Consider the following 16,954-nt stretch of genomic DNA (forward strand, 5'->3'; position numbering starts at 1 on the left):
AATCCACTAATGTTCCTCCGTTGAGTTTAATTAACTTCGTACGTATATTATTATTATTTTTTTTTTCCAAGTTACTTATTACATTTATTATTTTAATGTATTTGAATAATAATAATATAAAAAAAAATCTCCATTTCACGTTTTAAATCACAAATGTTCAATTATTGTATATAAGTCAAAAATAATGAATAACTCAATTAAAATGAAAAACTCAAATTACCTTTTTTTTTTAATAAGACATTAATGTTATAATTAATTTGTACAAACAATTATTTAAAAATATTTTATTTTAAAATTTTCTATGCAGTTAAAATATTGATTATGAACAATAATCATGATGAAACTCTTACGCTACGGCTTGTGACAAGCTCACCAGAGGAAGCTACCTAGCAAACTTCACAATAGTCCTCACAAAGTATAGTCATAAGCCAATTTTATGGTTATTCGAATCATTGACAATCGAGTCAAGTTTACAATTAATCATTAGTTGGTGAATCTCTAATTGTCCTCGTATGACTGCATACATCATAAACATATGAAATAGAGACTTAACATAGCGATCTGAACATAGATACCTAGTTATGAATTTCAGTTGATAAGATAGTGCATGCGAGTTTTAGTAAACATGCATAATAGCATTCAACATGTATCATCTGAACTGATTCTATGCTCAAACATTTATAGTAAACTTCTTATAACATGTTTTGTATCATACTAAAGGTATGTTCTCAATATTGGTCAAATCATAGCTCAACCGTTCATTTATCGACAAATGTGTATCGTAACGTTTAACATGCTCTTACATATATCAAACTAACTCATTTCATGCTCAAATTTCTATGATATGCTTCTTATATCATACTTTTATGCATACTACGAGCATAGCTAAATCCAAAGTGGAGGAGAGAGAAATTTAGACAACTAGTGTCTAAAATACTTATTATTTGATACACACACATAGAAGAGGAATAAGATCAACAGAATTTGTTGAAGAAACTATGAATGTGGGAGTTGATTTCAGAAGGCCTTTCTTGGTTCAGGAAATGAGAGGTGTCCTTCATTACAACCACTTCTTCCAAACCAGGCACGTCCCTCTTGAACCCGCCGCCATGGATGTACTCCTGAGCTCCTGGAAAATAGTACGTCAGATCCAGATCCCCCACTATGAACTTCACTGGCACATGTATTTGCGCCCCCGCCCATGCCCCCGTCACCTCCCAAGTCCTGCACCTCAAACATAGTATAAGCGCAGTATTTGTGGGACTACTTTTCTCAATAATTCTCAACAATTGATGATGTAAGATGATTATTACCGGTCAAAAGCACGATAGTAATTGAGGCCGCCGGTGAACCCGGATTGAGTGAACTTTTCGGCGTAAAACTCGATGTCTTGAGGTGTGAGCCACGGTGCTAGCGGCGGCGGTGGAACCCCTTTGAATTTGACTTCACCAGGTAAGTAGGGAGCTCGTGGGTCACGATTTGACAATATGTTCTTGAAAAAGTCTCGTATATCTACTGACGCAAACGCTTCCTCCGCCTTTCCGGGTTCCTGTTCAATTATGACATCGAGTGATTAAATGGTTGATTATGGATTTAAAAAATAATATTTACTGATAAAGTTGACAATATGATACTATTGTAGACGGACAGGGAAATTATCTGAAAACGGACCATGTAGAATTGGTCCCCAAGAGCAGCTTTGAAGCCTTGAATAAAGGGCGTTGGGGTTCTAGGAAAATACTGGACGCTCAAAATCACGGCGGACTTGATCCGATCCGGTCTAAACAAGCAGAAATACCAAGCGATTAAGGCGCCCCAATCATGGCCCACCAAAAACACCTTCTCAATCCCCATTTCGTCAAGCATCCCCACCAGGTCCCCCACGATGTGCAGGGCGGTGTACTTGTCGGAGGACGGCGGCGCGTCGGAGTCGCCGTAGCCGCGGAGGTCCGGGGCGATGGCTCGATACCCGGTGGATGAGAGGAAATCAATCTGGTGGCGCCATGAGTACCAGAGCTCCGGGAAGCCGTGCAGGAGGAGAACTGGCGGCCCGGCTCCGGCGACGGCGACGTGCAGTTTAATGCCGTTGGTTTTAACGGTGATGTGCTGGATGGAGTCCATTGGGTTGGATGTGGTGTGGGATGTGGTTTGGGTGGTCGGTTTATATAGACCGGGCTTCGTTCGTCGGTTGTGATATGTGGAGAAACGAAATCATTTCATTTATTGAAAACGTCTTGTTAATTAAAATTTTAATTTAAATCAATTAATTATACTTGAAATTATTTTAATAATGTGACTTAGTAAAAATAAATTATTTCACTAATTGTATACCATTTTAAATTTAGTTAATAATGTTCACCTTATCCATTAATAAGACACGTTTTTTTTGGCTCTTTTCGCTTTCATTCATTTACCCAACACATTATCTTTTTGGTTTTTGCTTCATCATTTTGGTGTTATATATATATTTTTTATTTTAATTTTCGGTTTATTAGAATTTTTTTTAATATAATATATATTCTACGACATTATTTCAAGATTACTTTTATAGACTTAAGACAGATTCTTCACTCACATGTATTTTAAGAAAATTTTACCATGTCACTAAATATAAAATTACTCTAGCTAACACACGTTTAACTATAGAATTTTTATGATTGAACCATCGAAAAGGAATATGCACTTTGTTAGTATAGATACTAACTTTTAGTTCTTTTAAACGTTTCTAGGGGTGTATATTCAACCCGACAACCCGGACCAACCCAACCCGAACTATAAGAGTTGAGTTGGGTTGGATTAGCATTTCGAGTAGGGTTGGATTCATTTTTCTGAACCTGAATTAAATCGGTTCGGTTTCGGGTTTGTAGGCAAAACCCTCGAGTTGGACCCGAGCCAAATAAAAATATATAAAATATATTAAGATTCTTTTCGGTATTAATGGGTTTGCCAGAGTTGACCTGAGACTCCCGCCTCAGTTTGAGGCTAGATTTTATTTAAACTTTTAATATATTTTATTTAAAATTGTATTCCAATAATTATAAAAGGTGGATTACTAAAACAAAATATTTTACGACCCAACCAGAACCCAACCCAAAAATAGAGGGTTGGGTTGGGTTGTGAAAAGATTTGCTTTGGTTAGTTACCATCCAACCAACCTCAACTTTTGGAAAAAAAAAGTTCCTCAACCCAACCGGATCATGTACACCCTGTTTCTTGGCCTTTTTATCTTCAATATTTCCTTCATTACGATGTGGTCTCGATTCATTTACGCACTTCTTTAATTTCGGTATCACAATATATTTTAAAAAATTGAAAGTTATTTCATAGCTTTCTTATCCTCCATAGTCGTTTTTCATTCAACCCAAATAAATAAATTCCTAATTTTGAAAAATGAATTTAAGAATCGGTAAAATAAAATTAACGGGCTTAAAAATTACTCAAATAATGAATATCTTCAAAATAATAAAATAATAAATATACAATAAACAAAATAATAGAATAATAGAATGTTCAAACTTGAGCATGAGATATCATGCCCAATAACTACTCCAACAACCCCATAAATATGGAAATTATCTCGTTAATAATATTATTTCTGGTTTGCGTCAACCAAAAAATTTACAATAAACCCAAAATGTGAACTAAACCTAAAAAAAAAATACTTTTGTCTCATTTTTTCTTAAAATATATCCTTCAGCTCTCATATATTATTTATTTATTTATTTTAGAAATTTAAAAATACTAAAAAGTACTTTTACCGTTAACAACGGAATCATTAAACTAAAATTTAAATGTAGTTTTTTTAGATAAATTTTAAAGAACAATAAAAAAAAAAAATTAATAATGTTGACTTCAGAAGAAGGAAGAAGGAGAAGCACGTGATTCACGAGGCCGTTCTTTCTCCGGCGAAAATGATCTTAATACATTCAACGCCGATCTATTTATAGTTCTCGGAAAGAAATTGATTGAACAGTGAAACAGAGAGAGCAACTGCCATGGATGCGATTGAACACACCACCATCAACACCAATGGCATCAAAATGCACATTGCCTCCATAGGCACAGGCCCCGTCGTTCTTCTTCTCCACGGCTTTCCTGAGCTCTGGTACTCATGGCGCCACCAGCTTCTCTACCTTTCTTCCGTCGGATATCGAGCCATTGCACCGGACCTCCGCGGCTATGGCGATACCGACTCTCCGGAATCGCATACTTCCTACACTGCGCTCCATATCGTCGGCGATTTGGTTGGGGCTTTGGATGAGCTTGGGATTGAGAAGGTGTTTCTTGTAGGGCACGATTGGGGGGCGATCATCGCGTGGTACTTTTGCCTATTTAGACCTGATAGAATCAAGGCCTTGGTGAATCTGAGTGTTCAGTTCTTCCCTAGAAATCCGGAAATTTCTTTCATCGAACGATTCAGAGCTGTGTATGGTGATGATTTCTATATGTGCAGGTTCCAGGTGAATCTCAACTTTGATTGACTTCTAACAACAGATCTAATTGGTTTTATTCCGGGCTGATTTTGGTCCTGATTTCGATTAATCTCTGTGTTTATCTTAGTTGCTTGTAGTTGGATATATAGTGTAATCGATTTGTTTTCTACTACTGATGCTCATAGCTGTAGTGTTTTAGTGTTCTGGTGTAGATTTGATCTGTGCACTCACTCACATACACAATTGAAACCCTAGTTATGTGAAATCACTGTACTGTTGAAGAATCAAACCTTAAAATATTGCTTTTCTTAACATGTTCAAAAGTTCTATACAGCTTTTTGACTGTTTCATCTTTGACAAAATTAATTTCAGATCTACAAGCTGTTAAAATCTTACTAACTTTTTCTTCTCTTCTGCAAGCGATTGCAAACTTTCCTGGAACAGAGTTTTGTAGAAGTTGCCATTGGAACATTCCTTTTGACCTTTTTTGTGATTCTCTCTTGATTCATTAAGTTGCAGATTAGAGAGAGTCCCATCTGAATTTTGATTCATCATCTGTTTGATTCAACAATTTCCTCAAATTTGAGAGCCATATCGAACTTTGATATCAAAATAAAGTTTGTTCTACTGATTGACCATGTTTTATTAACTAATAGAGCAATTTCTGATATCATTTTTGTTGGAAATGAATTGATTGTGGTTCTATAATACATTCACGGCATCTAAAACAACTAAGTGTAGATTGATTTGTAACAGGTTCCAGGGGAGGCAGAAGCAGATTTTTTCTGCATCGACACAGCTCAACTCTTCAAGGTAACACTATCTAATAGAAGTACTCATGCTCCATGCTTGCCTAAAGAGTACGGATTTCGCGCGATCCCGCCGCCAGAAAACCTTCCATCTTGGTTGACAGAAGAGGATATCAACCATTATGCTTCCAAATTTAAGGAGACGGGCTTCACCGGAGCATTGAACTACTATCGCGCTTTTGACCTGTAAGCCATGTTTATTTACATCCCAAGTTCTCTGTTAATACCATTCCAATCCTACACTCTTCTCTGTGTTCTAAGTTCAACAATGGTTTCGTGTTCCGACATTAAATACATGTTCTGTTTAATTCTGATGCATTTTCATGGCAAGAAACTGGTGATTTGGGTAATAGATTTCTACTTAACCAAAGTTGCTACTGTTATATCTATACGTATATGTATATTATGTATATATATGCTTTATTCATTGTGAGATCCCACATCAGTTGAAGAGAAGAACGAAACATTCTCCATAAGAGTGTGGAAACTTCTTACTAGTAGACATGTTTTGAAAACTTTGAAGGGAAGTCGGAAAGAAAAAGCCCAAAGATAACAATAGCTGTAGGCTAGGTTGTTACAAATGGTATTAGAGTCAGACATCGAGTGATGTGTCAGCGAGGAGACTGAGCCTCGAAGGGGGTAGACACTAGACAGTGTGCCAGCAAGGACACTGGGCCTGAAGAGGGGTGGATTGGGGGTCCCACATCGATTGGAGAGGGGAAAAGGTGTCAGCAAGTATGCTGGTCCCGAATGAGGTGCTTGTGAGATCCCACATTTGGTTGAAGAAGGAACAAAACATTCTTTATAACGGTGTGAAAACCTCTCCCTGCCACGCACGTTTTAAAAACTTTGAGGGGAAGCCCAAAAAGAACAATATCTACTAGCGGTGAGCTTGAGCGGTTACAATTTGTCTTTATTTTCTAGGCTTATAAATGAAATGCATATTGTTAGGTATACGTTGTTGAAGGCAGCGGATAACGTTGATGGTTGATGGATGATATATGAGTTGAATTGATGTTTATTGCAGAACCTGGGAGCTGACAGGGCCATGGACGGGAGCACAGATTCAGGTGCCCGTGAAATTCATCGTTGGAGATTTGGATATAACATATCATTTTGAAGGAGCCAAGGAATATATCCATAAGGGGGGATTCAAAAGGGACGTGCCATTGCTGGAGGAAGTTGTTATTGTAGAAGATGCTGGTCACTTCGTCCACGAAGAAAGGCCTCATGAAATCAATACTCACATTCATGACTTCTTCAACAAATTCTGACCTCCATTTGCATTGTTGTATTGTTTCACCTGTTTATCATCTTTCTTTCAAAATTCCCAAAATTATATGCCCATCTTTGTTTGGGAATATCGCATAATTAATGGTACTTGAATAATGAGTTTTTTGAACTTCAAATTTGAGATTTTTTTTTTTTTTTTTTTCATTTATTAGAAGAGTAAAATGTCGTTTTAATCCTAGTCCTTAACGGGACGTGTGTTTATTCTTATTTCAAAGTCGAACAATCAAATTTTCAACATCTAGAAAATTCTCGATTTCGGACTCATCATGTTTTCTTTTTTTTACTCATTAAATACTTTTTAAAACTTTCCCAAATTCTCATTTGTTTCCTCTCTTCTTAAATATCAAAATTTTAAATAAAAATAAAAAACTAGGATTAGGAGCAAAATAACCGTTTTACCCCTAGTATGACTTTGACCGTTTTTCAAAAAAATTATATTCTTACACCTATTCCGAGCATATTTTCCTTCTTATCGACTAGAGTCTCGGTCCCCTTAATCTACAATAAAATCTCACGACCTAATTATCATGCATATAGTTGAATCTTAAGAAGGGTCGTTTATACCTCCTAAGCTTAGGGTGTTACAATTTTTTTCATTTACGAGCATTTCCACACATGAATATGTTGAGATATAATATTTAGAGAATATATTAGTTATGGAATATATCTTAGATATTATATCTCAATATTCTTTGATTTGATTTGTAGTATATTTTATTTTATTTTCAATATTTAATTAGTTTATATTTTCCTTAGGGGTGGGTATGTAGTATATTTTATTTTATTTTTAATATTTAATTAGTTTATATTTTCTTAAGCGTAATTATTAGTTGGTAGCTTGTATCATATCTAAAAGTTATGAATATTAATGAGAATATACACCGATCCCAATTCTATTTCTCATTCTCAACAGAATATAATAAATTTCAACACCCTCTTAAGTTTAAAGAGATGAGTTATTTTAACCCCAAATAGATAAATAATTTATGTCCATATACTAATAAAAAAAATTAAATCTTTTTTAAATTTCATGATATTTATGTTATTTTTTAAAAATTGGTATCTTTCAAACATGCTATTAATTATCTAAAACTTAGATATTTTTTATATAAATAAAAAGTTTAAAGATATTTTTATTAACTTAATTTAATTATAATTTCAAAAACGGATCATCCTAATTAATAGGAAGGAAAAAAAAAAACTAAATATTCTAAAATTGGGTTAAGAAACAAAATGCAAGCAAAATAAGCGGAAGAATCGGGCATCCTCCTATTTTTAATTTTTAACCTCCAAAAAAAAAAGCTTTATTTATTAACAATTTTCCAAGAGCTTCCTTCAACGCCATCCCTCCAAAAAAAATTAAAAAATAATAATAAATAAATAAATAAATAAAAGAGACGAAAAAAGAAATAAATTAAAAAAAACAAAAAACAACAGTAGCCATGAAATTTATCTCAGCCATTGTGGTTGTTCTCTGCCTGTGCATGGCGGCAAAGCGCCACGACGCCACCCGCCCCGTGGAGGAAGGGATGGCCCTAATTGAGGAAATGTGTAGCCAAACCAAACACAAGGAGCTGTGCGTGGACTCCCTGACCTCGGACCCCAACAGCTACCCGGCGGACAAGACGGGGCTAGCCCTGGTGGCCCTCCGCTTCGCCTCCTCCAACGCCTCGGACATCTCGGAGAGCATCAAGGTGATGTTCAATGACTCGACCCTGGCCAAGCCGATGGTGCAGGAGGCTCTCCTGGACTGCCTCGATGAGTACCTAGACGCGTCCCAACAGCTGGACGACTCCATTGCGGCGCTGACGGTGAAGGCGTATGGGGACCTGGAGAAATGGGTGAATATAGCCATGACGGATGTCCGCACGTGTGGGACGGAGTTGGGCAGCGAGCGCCCACCGCTGCTGACGGAGAGGAATGACGTGTTTATTAAGCTCTGTGAAATTGCCCTGACCATTTCCAAGATTGCGCAGGGTGAAGGGAACTGATTATAATAATAATAATAATAATAATAATTATTATTATTATTATTATTCAAATCGCTGGCTAAGCCATTTTTATTGTGGTTAAGCTTAGAGGGAGATGTTTATATGTTTCATCAAAACTTTAAATAAGCTTTTGAAACATAAAAAAAACCTGTTTTGTGGGTAATTGCCATCTCATGTTCTTATGCCTTTTGGGTCTTTTTCTAATAAAAATTTATATGCTTCATCGAACTCAACATTTCAATTTATATCTCATCCTTAACGAAAACAATGAAATAACGAAAATGACGAGCCTAATTCTAATTGTTTTGTTTCGCATGGGACGATTTGTCCTATTCAAATATAAACATTGAATTCTCTTTCGGGTACAGAAGGCAATATAAACATTGAATTCTCTTTCGGGTACAGAAGGCCCTGAGCTGAAATGTCAATAGCTATTATTGAATTCACCCTTAGCCCATTTTTAGAATGTCGTCCAGTGTCAAATCTTTAAAATGAACTATCTGATGTAATTTATCTAATGGGTTATACACATATCGAAATTGGTATGACATGAGTGAAATAGTTATATATCCTAAAATTGTGATCTGGGCTGTAGCATAATCTCGAGGGTCATGAGCCATAACTTAATTTACATGAGCCATAACTTAGTTTAGAAGAACAAGTTTGAAGGAAAATTGTGGACAATTGCTCTCAAATTTGGAAGAAATTTGTGAGTAAGAAACACAGTTGCAATTGGGAGCTCGACTCAACTTGGAATGGTTTTTTTTTGTTTTTGTTTTTTTTGTTTTTTTTTTTGTGTCAGCTTTTGATCTGTGTTTTACAGAGAAGCATGTAAGGTAGAGAAGAAGAAAACATGGAAATGCAGATGCTTCTGCATGTGGTGGGAGAGAGTAACCATTATTTGATGCACATGGAAATGGAAGCCCCCTCCCCTCTTTCTAACAAAAACATCCACTTTTTCTCACCATTTCATCTTTGAATTCAAACCCATCTTCCTTTTCTTTGTCCTCTATATAATTCCCGACCTCTCTATGATCTTGTTCGTTCTTCGATTCTTGTTGTTTTTTCGTTTTTTAAAATTAAATTGTTCAAGTTGATAAGATAAGATACAAATCATCCCTGCACCTAAACTAATCTTAAGTTCATCTAAAAGATCTGGTGGTGCCTACCCTCGTGGGCACGTTCCTCTTAGGGTCGGTCTAGCCTTGAGTCTATAGGCTACCTCTCCTATCCCCTTCTCTACCAGGTCGACTAAGTCTTTTTGGATCGCACATCAGAAACAATTCTCTTGAGGTTGAATTGAAAAGTCCAAAGTATGCATCAGTGGTCGTTAATACTTGAAGTTGCTAAATAAATCGAAACTCGATCCGAATAGTTCATGTCGGATATATATGAATAGATATCGAAGATGGGTTGAGCTACAATGTGTTGGATATGTCATACAAAAAAGGGATGGGAAGATTTTGGTAATGTTGGAGTGATTTTATGGGCATCACCCAACCATTTTGTGATTTAGTCTATGAACTCAAAGATCTTCAATATCATCCACAGCTCTTAGTTTATTCAAATTTTTTTTAAAAAAAATTACATCTTTTTGTTGTTAATGCACTGGCATAAACATGAACTTCATGATCACTCTTAACTGACCCAAAAGATAAACGTTTTTCTTTGTACCTTTTTGCTCTATAAATACTCCTTCATAGCTACCATCATTTGCACCTCAACCAAACATGCCTCATTCTCCTCTCTCATTCAAACTTATTACCTTTTTTCACCTTCTTCTCACCCTTTCGGGTGCCTCTCTCGCCGCGGTCGGCCACCATCGTCGCCCTCGTTTTAGCCCTCATAACTATAGAGACGCGCTCGCCAAATCTATCCTCTTCTTCCAAGGCCAGAGGTCCGGGAAGCTCCCTCCAAGCCAGAAGATGGCTTGGAGGAAAGACTCCGGTTTATTTGATGGCTCAACAATGAACGTAAGTCGAATCATTTGATCTAATATCATGTTAAATCATCGTAAAATCTAAAAACTTGAGCGGATATTTACGACGACAATAACAGGTTGATTTGGTTGGTGGGTACTATGATGCTGGGGATAATGTGAAGTTTGGGTTTCCTATGGCTTTTAGTACCACCATGCTTTCATGGAGTGTGGTTGAGTTTGGTGGGGTTATGAGAGATGAACTCAATAATGCTAAAGAAGCTATTCGTTGGGCCACTGACTATCTCCTCAAAGCCACTGCTCTTCCGGACACTGTTTTTGTTCAGGTCGGTGTGAAATAATATCATATTATTGTGGAAATATGAACAAGGTTGATTTTGATTTCGGGTCATTTTGCAGGTGGGGGATGCTAACAAGGACCATGCTTGTTGGGAGAGGCCAGAAGACATGGACACACCAAGAACAGTGTTGAAAATAGACAGGAACTCCCCTGGTTCTGATGTGGCAGCTGAAACTGCAGCTGCTCTTGCTTCTGCTTCAATAGTGTTCAGAACATCCGATCCCTCCTACTCCAAGCTGTTGATTAAAAGAGCCATAAGGGTAAAGAAAACCAACAATTTTGATCCCCAGACACGTTTTAAAATCTTTTATGGGAAGCCCGAGAGGGAAAGCCTAAAGAGGATAATATCTGTTAGTGGTGAACTGGACTCTTACAAATGGTATCAGAGTCAGACATCGGGCGATGTGCTAGCGAGGAGACTGAGTCTTGAAGGGGGTAGACACTAGGCGGGGTGCCAGCGAGGACGCTGGGGCCTAAAGGGAGTGGATTGTGAGACCCCACATCGGTTGTAGAGGGGAACAAAACATTCTTTATAAGGATGTGGAAACCTCTCCCTAGCAGACGCGTTTTAAAAACTTTGAGAGGAAGTCCGAAAGAGAAAGTCCAAAGAGGACAATATCTGCTAGTAGTGGCCTTCACTATTACAAATGGTATCAGAGCCAGACACATGACGATGTGTCAGCAAGGGGATTGAGCCCCGAAGGGGTAGACACTAGGCGGTGTGGCAGCAAGGACGCTTGCCCCGAATGGGGTGGATTGTGAGATCTCACATCCGTTCAGGAGAATGAAGCATTCTTTAGNTTGGAGAGGGGCACAAAGCATTCTTTACAAGGGCGTGGAAACCTTTTCCTAGCAGACATGTTTTAAAAACTNAGCCCGAAAGGGAAAGCCCAAAGAGGACAATATCTACTAGTGGTGGGCTTGAGTCGTTACAAGAACCGTACTAAACGACCTTAATTGGTGTTTGATTTGAACATAGGTGTTCGAGTTTGGTGATAAGTACAGAGGATCCTACAGCAATGGACTCAAAGATTTCGTCTGCCCTTTCTACTGCTCTTTCTCTGGTTATCAAGTAAATTATCACCATGGAACTGAATTTTTTTATGAAGAATTGAGAATGAAGGAAGAAGATTAGATGATTATTTGTTTGTTTGTTTGAGAATGGCAGGATGAGCTGCTGTGGGGCGCTGCTTGGCTACACAGAGCTACAAAGAATGGTAGCTACTTGAATTACATTCAAGAGAATGGGCAGATTCTTGGAGGTGGAGAGCTTGACAACACTTTTGGTTGGGATAATAAGCATGTTGGAGCAAGAATTCTTCTTTCCAAGGTTAGGTTCTTGTATTAAATAGGTCATCCAACTTTCAATCTCTATCGATATTTTTAAAACTAACGAATTTTGTTTCTTTTACAGGCTTTCTTAATCCAAAATGTGAAGTCTCTTCGTGATTATAAAGGACATTCTGATAATTTTATATGTTCTCTTGTACCGGGCGCTCCTTTCTCCTCTGCTCAATACACCCCAGGTCTCTCTTCGTTTTATTTTATTTTAGTTTATGTATTTTTTTAATATTAAAATTCATTTCCACATTGGTTGGAGAGGGAATGAAACATTTCTCGTAAGGGTATAGAAACCTCTCCTTAGTAGACGCATTTAAAAATCGTGAGCTGACTACGATACATAACGAACAAAAATGGGCAACATTATTAACTATGAGCTTGTTTCTGAAAGAGTTCGAGTTAGTTCGAGTTAGTTGATCTATGATTTACGTTGCGTCTTTCATTTTTTTAGAAAATAAGGATTTTTTTCGATTGAGTAATAGAGTGGAATGAATATGAATGTAGGAGGTCTTTTATATAAAATGGGTGACAGCAACATGCAGTATGTGACCTCAACCTCATTTCTACTCTTAACCTATGCCAAGTACCTAACCTCTGCTCACACAACCGCCCACTGCGCCGGCCGCACCATCACACCCAATGCTCTACGAGCCATTGCCCAGAAACAGGTTCCTATTCTTCAATTATTTTCTTTTAATTTTTTAATTTTACTTTTTCAAAATTTCAAATCATTTTTGGGTTCTGCTTGTAGATCGATTACCTGCTGGGAGAGAATCCATTGAAGATGTCATACATGGTCGGATATGGCGGCCGCTACCCGCAGAGAATCCACCACAGAGGCTCGTCGCTGCCGTCGATTGCAGAGCATCCAGCCAAGATCGACTGCTCCTCCGGCTTCTCCGCCATGGATTCCAATTCCCCCAACCCTAACGTGCTCGTCGGCGCGGTGGTCGGAGGGCCAGATCAGAACGACGGGTTTCCAGATGAGCGATCGGATTACGAGCAATCCGAACCGTCCACTTACATTAATGCCCCGCTGGTCGGTTCTTTAGCCTATTTTGCGCACTCCTTTGGGCAGCTCTAGGCCTCTGCTTTTGCTGGGAAATGTTCACAATCATAATGCTACCAAAACCCTAAACTAACGGTTTAAATCCGAATATAACCGTAATAACTACTACTTTATATGGTTAAATTTTTTAATTTTCCGAATTAACTAAGGTGTGCGCGTCTTTATAATAATTTTTTAGAATTTGAGAAAAATTCCAAACTTACCCCTACATTTAATTTTAAAAAAAAAAAAAAAAAAAAAAAACTAAAATTCAAAATCTCTCCATCTTTCTAAAATTTTAAAAATATATATTAATTATGAACTTTTAAAACATAAATTTTGGGTTTAAGACGGATTAGATATTTCAAGTATAACTCATGTTTTAAAGACGAGTACGACTTACAATTTGCGTGATTTCACTTAAAATAGAAAAACGCATTAAAAATTGGTTAAGCCTTATAAGAGTTTGGCTACGTAGTCGATGAACCCAAAATCTGACTAGATGTTCTGAAGGACTAGTAAAGAGAAAAAATGAGTTACTTAAGACCAAGCACGTATAAAATATTTTAGATTACTATATCATATATTAGTTTCATATTGTATGATTCCAGTTCCCGAGAGAATTAAAAAAAGTTATGTTATATTTTCTTCTTATATTTAGAAGCGTGAACATCTAGCAGGTTTGCCCGAGAGGTTAAGGGGGAAGACTTAAGATCTTCTGCACATAAGTGCGCGTGGGTTCGAACCCCACAGCCTGCATCGTTTTTTGTTTTTTTCCTTTTAATATTATCATGTATTTCTTGAACTAATTTCTCATTTTTTTTTATATTATTTTCATCTCATTTTTTGCATTTTCAAACATAATTTTTTTTTTCCCTTTTAANTTTTTTTTTTTTTTTTTTTTTTTTTTTTTTTTTTTTTTTTTTTTTTTTTTTTTTTTTTTTTTTTTTTTTTTTGCATTTTCAAACATATTGTTTTCAACTTAGGTTCTTAAATTGACCGATTGAAATGAAAAAAAAAATCTAATAAATAAAAAATTGTTGAATTATATAAACGGTTCTCATTCATATACTAATAAATATAAAAATAAATTACAAGGTTAAAGATATTAATGCTACGGTTGAAAGTTTATGAATATTTTTTTGAACATTTGAACTCATTAATCACATCACAGGGAGATGATCAATGAAATATAGTTGACCGGTGTATATACATAATGGTTCTTGTTTATATATTTAATAAGAGAATTTAAGTTCATGAATATTTTTTAAAAATTTGAACTTTTTACGAAAATTTAAGAATATTAATGAAAACTTTATAAGTAGTAGGTTTGCCCGAGAGGTTAAGGGGAAGACTTATGATCCTCTGCACATAAGTGCGCGTGGGTTCAAACCCCACAGCCTGCATGTGTTTTAATCATAGAGGGAGATGATCTCGTGTTATATAGAATAAAGGCTCTCATCTATATATTTAATAAGAATTTAGTTCAATAATATTTTTTAAATTTGAACTTTTTACGAAAATTTAATAATATTTAATGAAAGTTTTGAAAGTAGCAGGTTTGCCCGAGAGGTTAAGGGGGAAGACTTAAGATCTTCTGCACATAAGTGCGCGTGGGTTCGAACCCCACAGCTTGCATGTCTATGATTAAATCATAGAGGGATTGTTCTCATCTCTATATATATATCTTTAATAAGAATTTTAGTACTTTTTACGAAAATTTAATAATATTAATGAAAGTTTAGAAAGAAGCAGGTTAGTCCAAGAGTAAAGACTTAAGATCTAAGATCTTCTGCACATAAATGCACGTGGGTTGGAACCTCACAGCCTGCATGTTTTTTAATCATAATGAGGGAGACGATCTATAATATATATATATCCCGAAGAAATTTTTGAGATTAAGGGGAAGACTAAAGTTTAGAAAGAAGCAGGTTAGTCCAAGAGTAAAGACTTAAGATCTAAGATCTTCTGCACATAAATGCACGTGGGTTGGAACCTCACAGCCTGCATGTTTTTTAATCATAATGAGGGAGACGATCTATAATATATATATATCCCGAAGAAATTTTTGAGATTAAGGGGAAGACTAAAGTTTAGAAAGAAGCAGGTTAGTCCAAGAGTAAAGACTTAAGATCTAAGATCTTCTGCACATAAATGCACGTGGGTTGGAACCTCACAGCCTGCATGTTTTTTAATCNTTCTTAAATTGACCGATTGAAATGAAAAAAAAAATCTAATAAATAAAAAATTGTTGAATTATATAAACGGTTCTCATTCATATACTAATAAATATAAAAATAAATTACAAGGTTAAAGATATTAATGCTACGGTTGAAAGTTTATGAATATTTTTTTGAACATTTGAACTCATTAATCACATCACAGGGAGATGATCAATGAAATATAGTTGACCGGTGTATATACATAATGGTTCTTGTTTATATATTTAATAAGAGAATTTAAGTTCATGAATATTTTTTAAAAATTTGAACTTTTTACGAAAATTTAAGAATATTAATGAAAACTTTATAAGTAGTAGGTTTGCCCGAGAGGTTAAGGGGAAGACTTATGATCCTCTGCACATAAGTGCGCGTGGGTTCAAACCCCACAGCCTGCATGTGTTTTAATCATAGAGGGAGATGATCTCGTGTTATATAGAATAAAGGCTCTCATCTATATATTTAATAAGAATTTAGTTCAATAATATTTTTTAAATTTGAACTTTTTACGAAAATTTAATAATATTTAATGAAAGTTTTGAAAGTAGCAGGTTTGCCCGAGAGGTTAAGGGGGAAGACTTAAGATCTTCTGCACATAAGTGCGCGTGGGTTCGAACCCCACAGCCTGCATCGTTTTTTGTTTTTTTCCTTTTAATATTATCATGTATTTCTTGAACTAATTTCTCATTTTTTTTTATATTATNCTCATTAATCACATCACAGGGAGATGATCAATGAAATATAGTTGACCGGTGTATATACATAATGGTTCTTGTTTATATATTTAATAAGAGAATTTAAGTTCATGAATATTTTTTAAAAATTTGAACTTTTTACGAAAATTTAAGAATATTAATGAAAACTTTATAAGTAGTAGGTTTGCCCGAGAGGTTAAGGGGAAGACTTATGATCCTCTGCACATAAGTGCGCGTGGGTTCAAACCCCACAGCCTGCATGTGTTTTAATCATAGAGGGAGATGATCTCGTGTTATATAGAATAAAGGCTCTCATCTATATATTTAATAAGAATTTAGTTCAATAATATTTTTTAAATTTGAACTTTTTACGAAAATTTAATAATATTTAATGAAAGTTTTGAAAGTAGCAGGTTTGCCCGAGAGGTTAAGGGGGAAGACTTAAGATCTTCTGCACATAAGTGCGCGTGGGTTCGAACCCCACAGCTTGCATGTCTATGATTAAATCATAGAGGGATTGTTCTCATCTCTATATATATATCTTTAATAAGAATTTTAGTACTTTTTACGAAAATTTAATAATATTAATGAAAGTTTAGAAAGAAGCAGGTTAGTCCAAGAGTAAAGACTTAAGATCTAAGATCTTCTGCACATAAATGCACGTGGGTTGGAACCTCACAGCCTGCATGTTTTTTAATCATAATGAGGGAGACGATCTATAATATATATATATCCCGAAGAAATTTTTGAGATTAAGGGGAAGACTAAAGTTTAGAAAGAAGCAGGTTAGTCCAAGAGTAAAGACTTAAGATCTAAGATCTTCTGCACATAAATGCACGTGGGTTG

The 16,954-nt window shown here is 35.9% G+C and overlaps 4 protein-coding genes and 4 non-coding genes across 8 annotated transcripts; 7 read left to right on the forward strand and 1 right to left on the reverse strand.

Moving 5' to 3' along the window:
• Window positions 1–897: 897 nt before the first annotated feature.
• Window positions 898–2,121, reverse strand: LOC111791603 (epoxide hydrolase A-like). Its single transcript, XM_023672997.1, has 3 exons — window positions 1,660–2,121; window positions 1,314–1,549; window positions 898–1,224 (listed from the first exon to the last, which is right to left on the reverse strand). Exons 1-3 carry the CDS (start codon window positions 2,119–2,121, stop codon window positions 975–977), a joined length of 948 nt encoding a protein of 315 aa, XP_023528765.1. The 3' UTR covers window positions 898–974.
• LOC111791607 (pectinesterase inhibitor-like) lies at window positions 1,977–8,626 on the forward strand. Its single transcript, XM_023673000.1, has 2 exons — window positions 1,977–1,998; window positions 7,994–8,626. The coding sequence occupies exons 1-2, from the start codon at window positions 1,977–1,979 to the stop codon at window positions 8,524–8,526; spliced, it is 555 nt and encodes a 184-aa protein (XP_023528768.1). The 3' UTR covers window positions 8,527–8,626.
• LOC111791602 (epoxide hydrolase A-like) lies at window positions 3,876–6,629 on the forward strand. Its single transcript, XM_023672996.1, has 3 exons — window positions 3,876–4,460; window positions 5,190–5,428; window positions 6,270–6,629. The coding sequence occupies exons 1-3, from the start codon at window positions 3,996–3,998 to the stop codon at window positions 6,514–6,516; spliced, it is 951 nt and encodes a 316-aa protein (XP_023528764.1). The 5' UTR covers window positions 3,876–3,995; the 3' UTR covers window positions 6,517–6,629.
• A 1,630-nt stretch (window positions 8,627–10,256) lies between the features above and the next one.
• On the forward strand, window positions 10,257–13,355 carry LOC111791173 (endoglucanase 17-like). The gene is made up of 8 exons (XM_023672414.1): window positions 10,257–10,499; window positions 10,585–10,791; window positions 10,865–11,065; window positions 11,785–11,877; window positions 11,974–12,135; window positions 12,220–12,331; window positions 12,651–12,814; window positions 12,898–13,355. Exons 1-8 carry the CDS (start codon window positions 10,257–10,259, stop codon window positions 13,228–13,230), a joined length of 1,515 nt encoding a protein of 504 aa, XP_023528182.1. The 3' UTR covers window positions 13,231–13,355.
• A 515-nt stretch (window positions 13,356–13,870) lies between these two features.
• TRNAL-UAA lies at window positions 13,871–13,953 on the forward strand. The gene has a single exon. It is a non-coding gene; the product is annotated as a tRNA-Leu (tRNA).
• A 796-nt stretch (window positions 13,954–14,749) lies between these two features.
• Window positions 14,750–14,832, forward strand: TRNAL-UAA. The gene has a single exon. It is a non-coding gene; the product is annotated as a tRNA-Leu (tRNA).
• Window positions 14,833–15,960: 1,128 nt separating this feature from the next.
• TRNAL-UAA lies at window positions 15,961–16,043 on the forward strand. The gene has a single exon. It is a non-coding gene; the product is annotated as a tRNA-Leu (tRNA).
• Window positions 16,044–16,517: 474 nt separating this feature from the next.
• Window positions 16,518–16,600, forward strand: TRNAL-UAA. The gene has a single exon. It is a non-coding gene; the product is annotated as a tRNA-Leu (tRNA).
• The last annotated feature ends 354 nt before the right edge of the window (window positions 16,601–16,954 follow it).

The sequence above is a fragment of the Cucurbita pepo genome, chromosome LG03 (assembly GCF_002806865.2).
Source record: "Cucurbita pepo subsp. pepo cultivar mu-cu-16 chromosome LG03, ASM280686v2, whole genome shotgun sequence".
Taxonomy (NCBI): domain Eukaryota; kingdom Viridiplantae; phylum Streptophyta; class Magnoliopsida; order Cucurbitales; family Cucurbitaceae; genus Cucurbita; species Cucurbita pepo.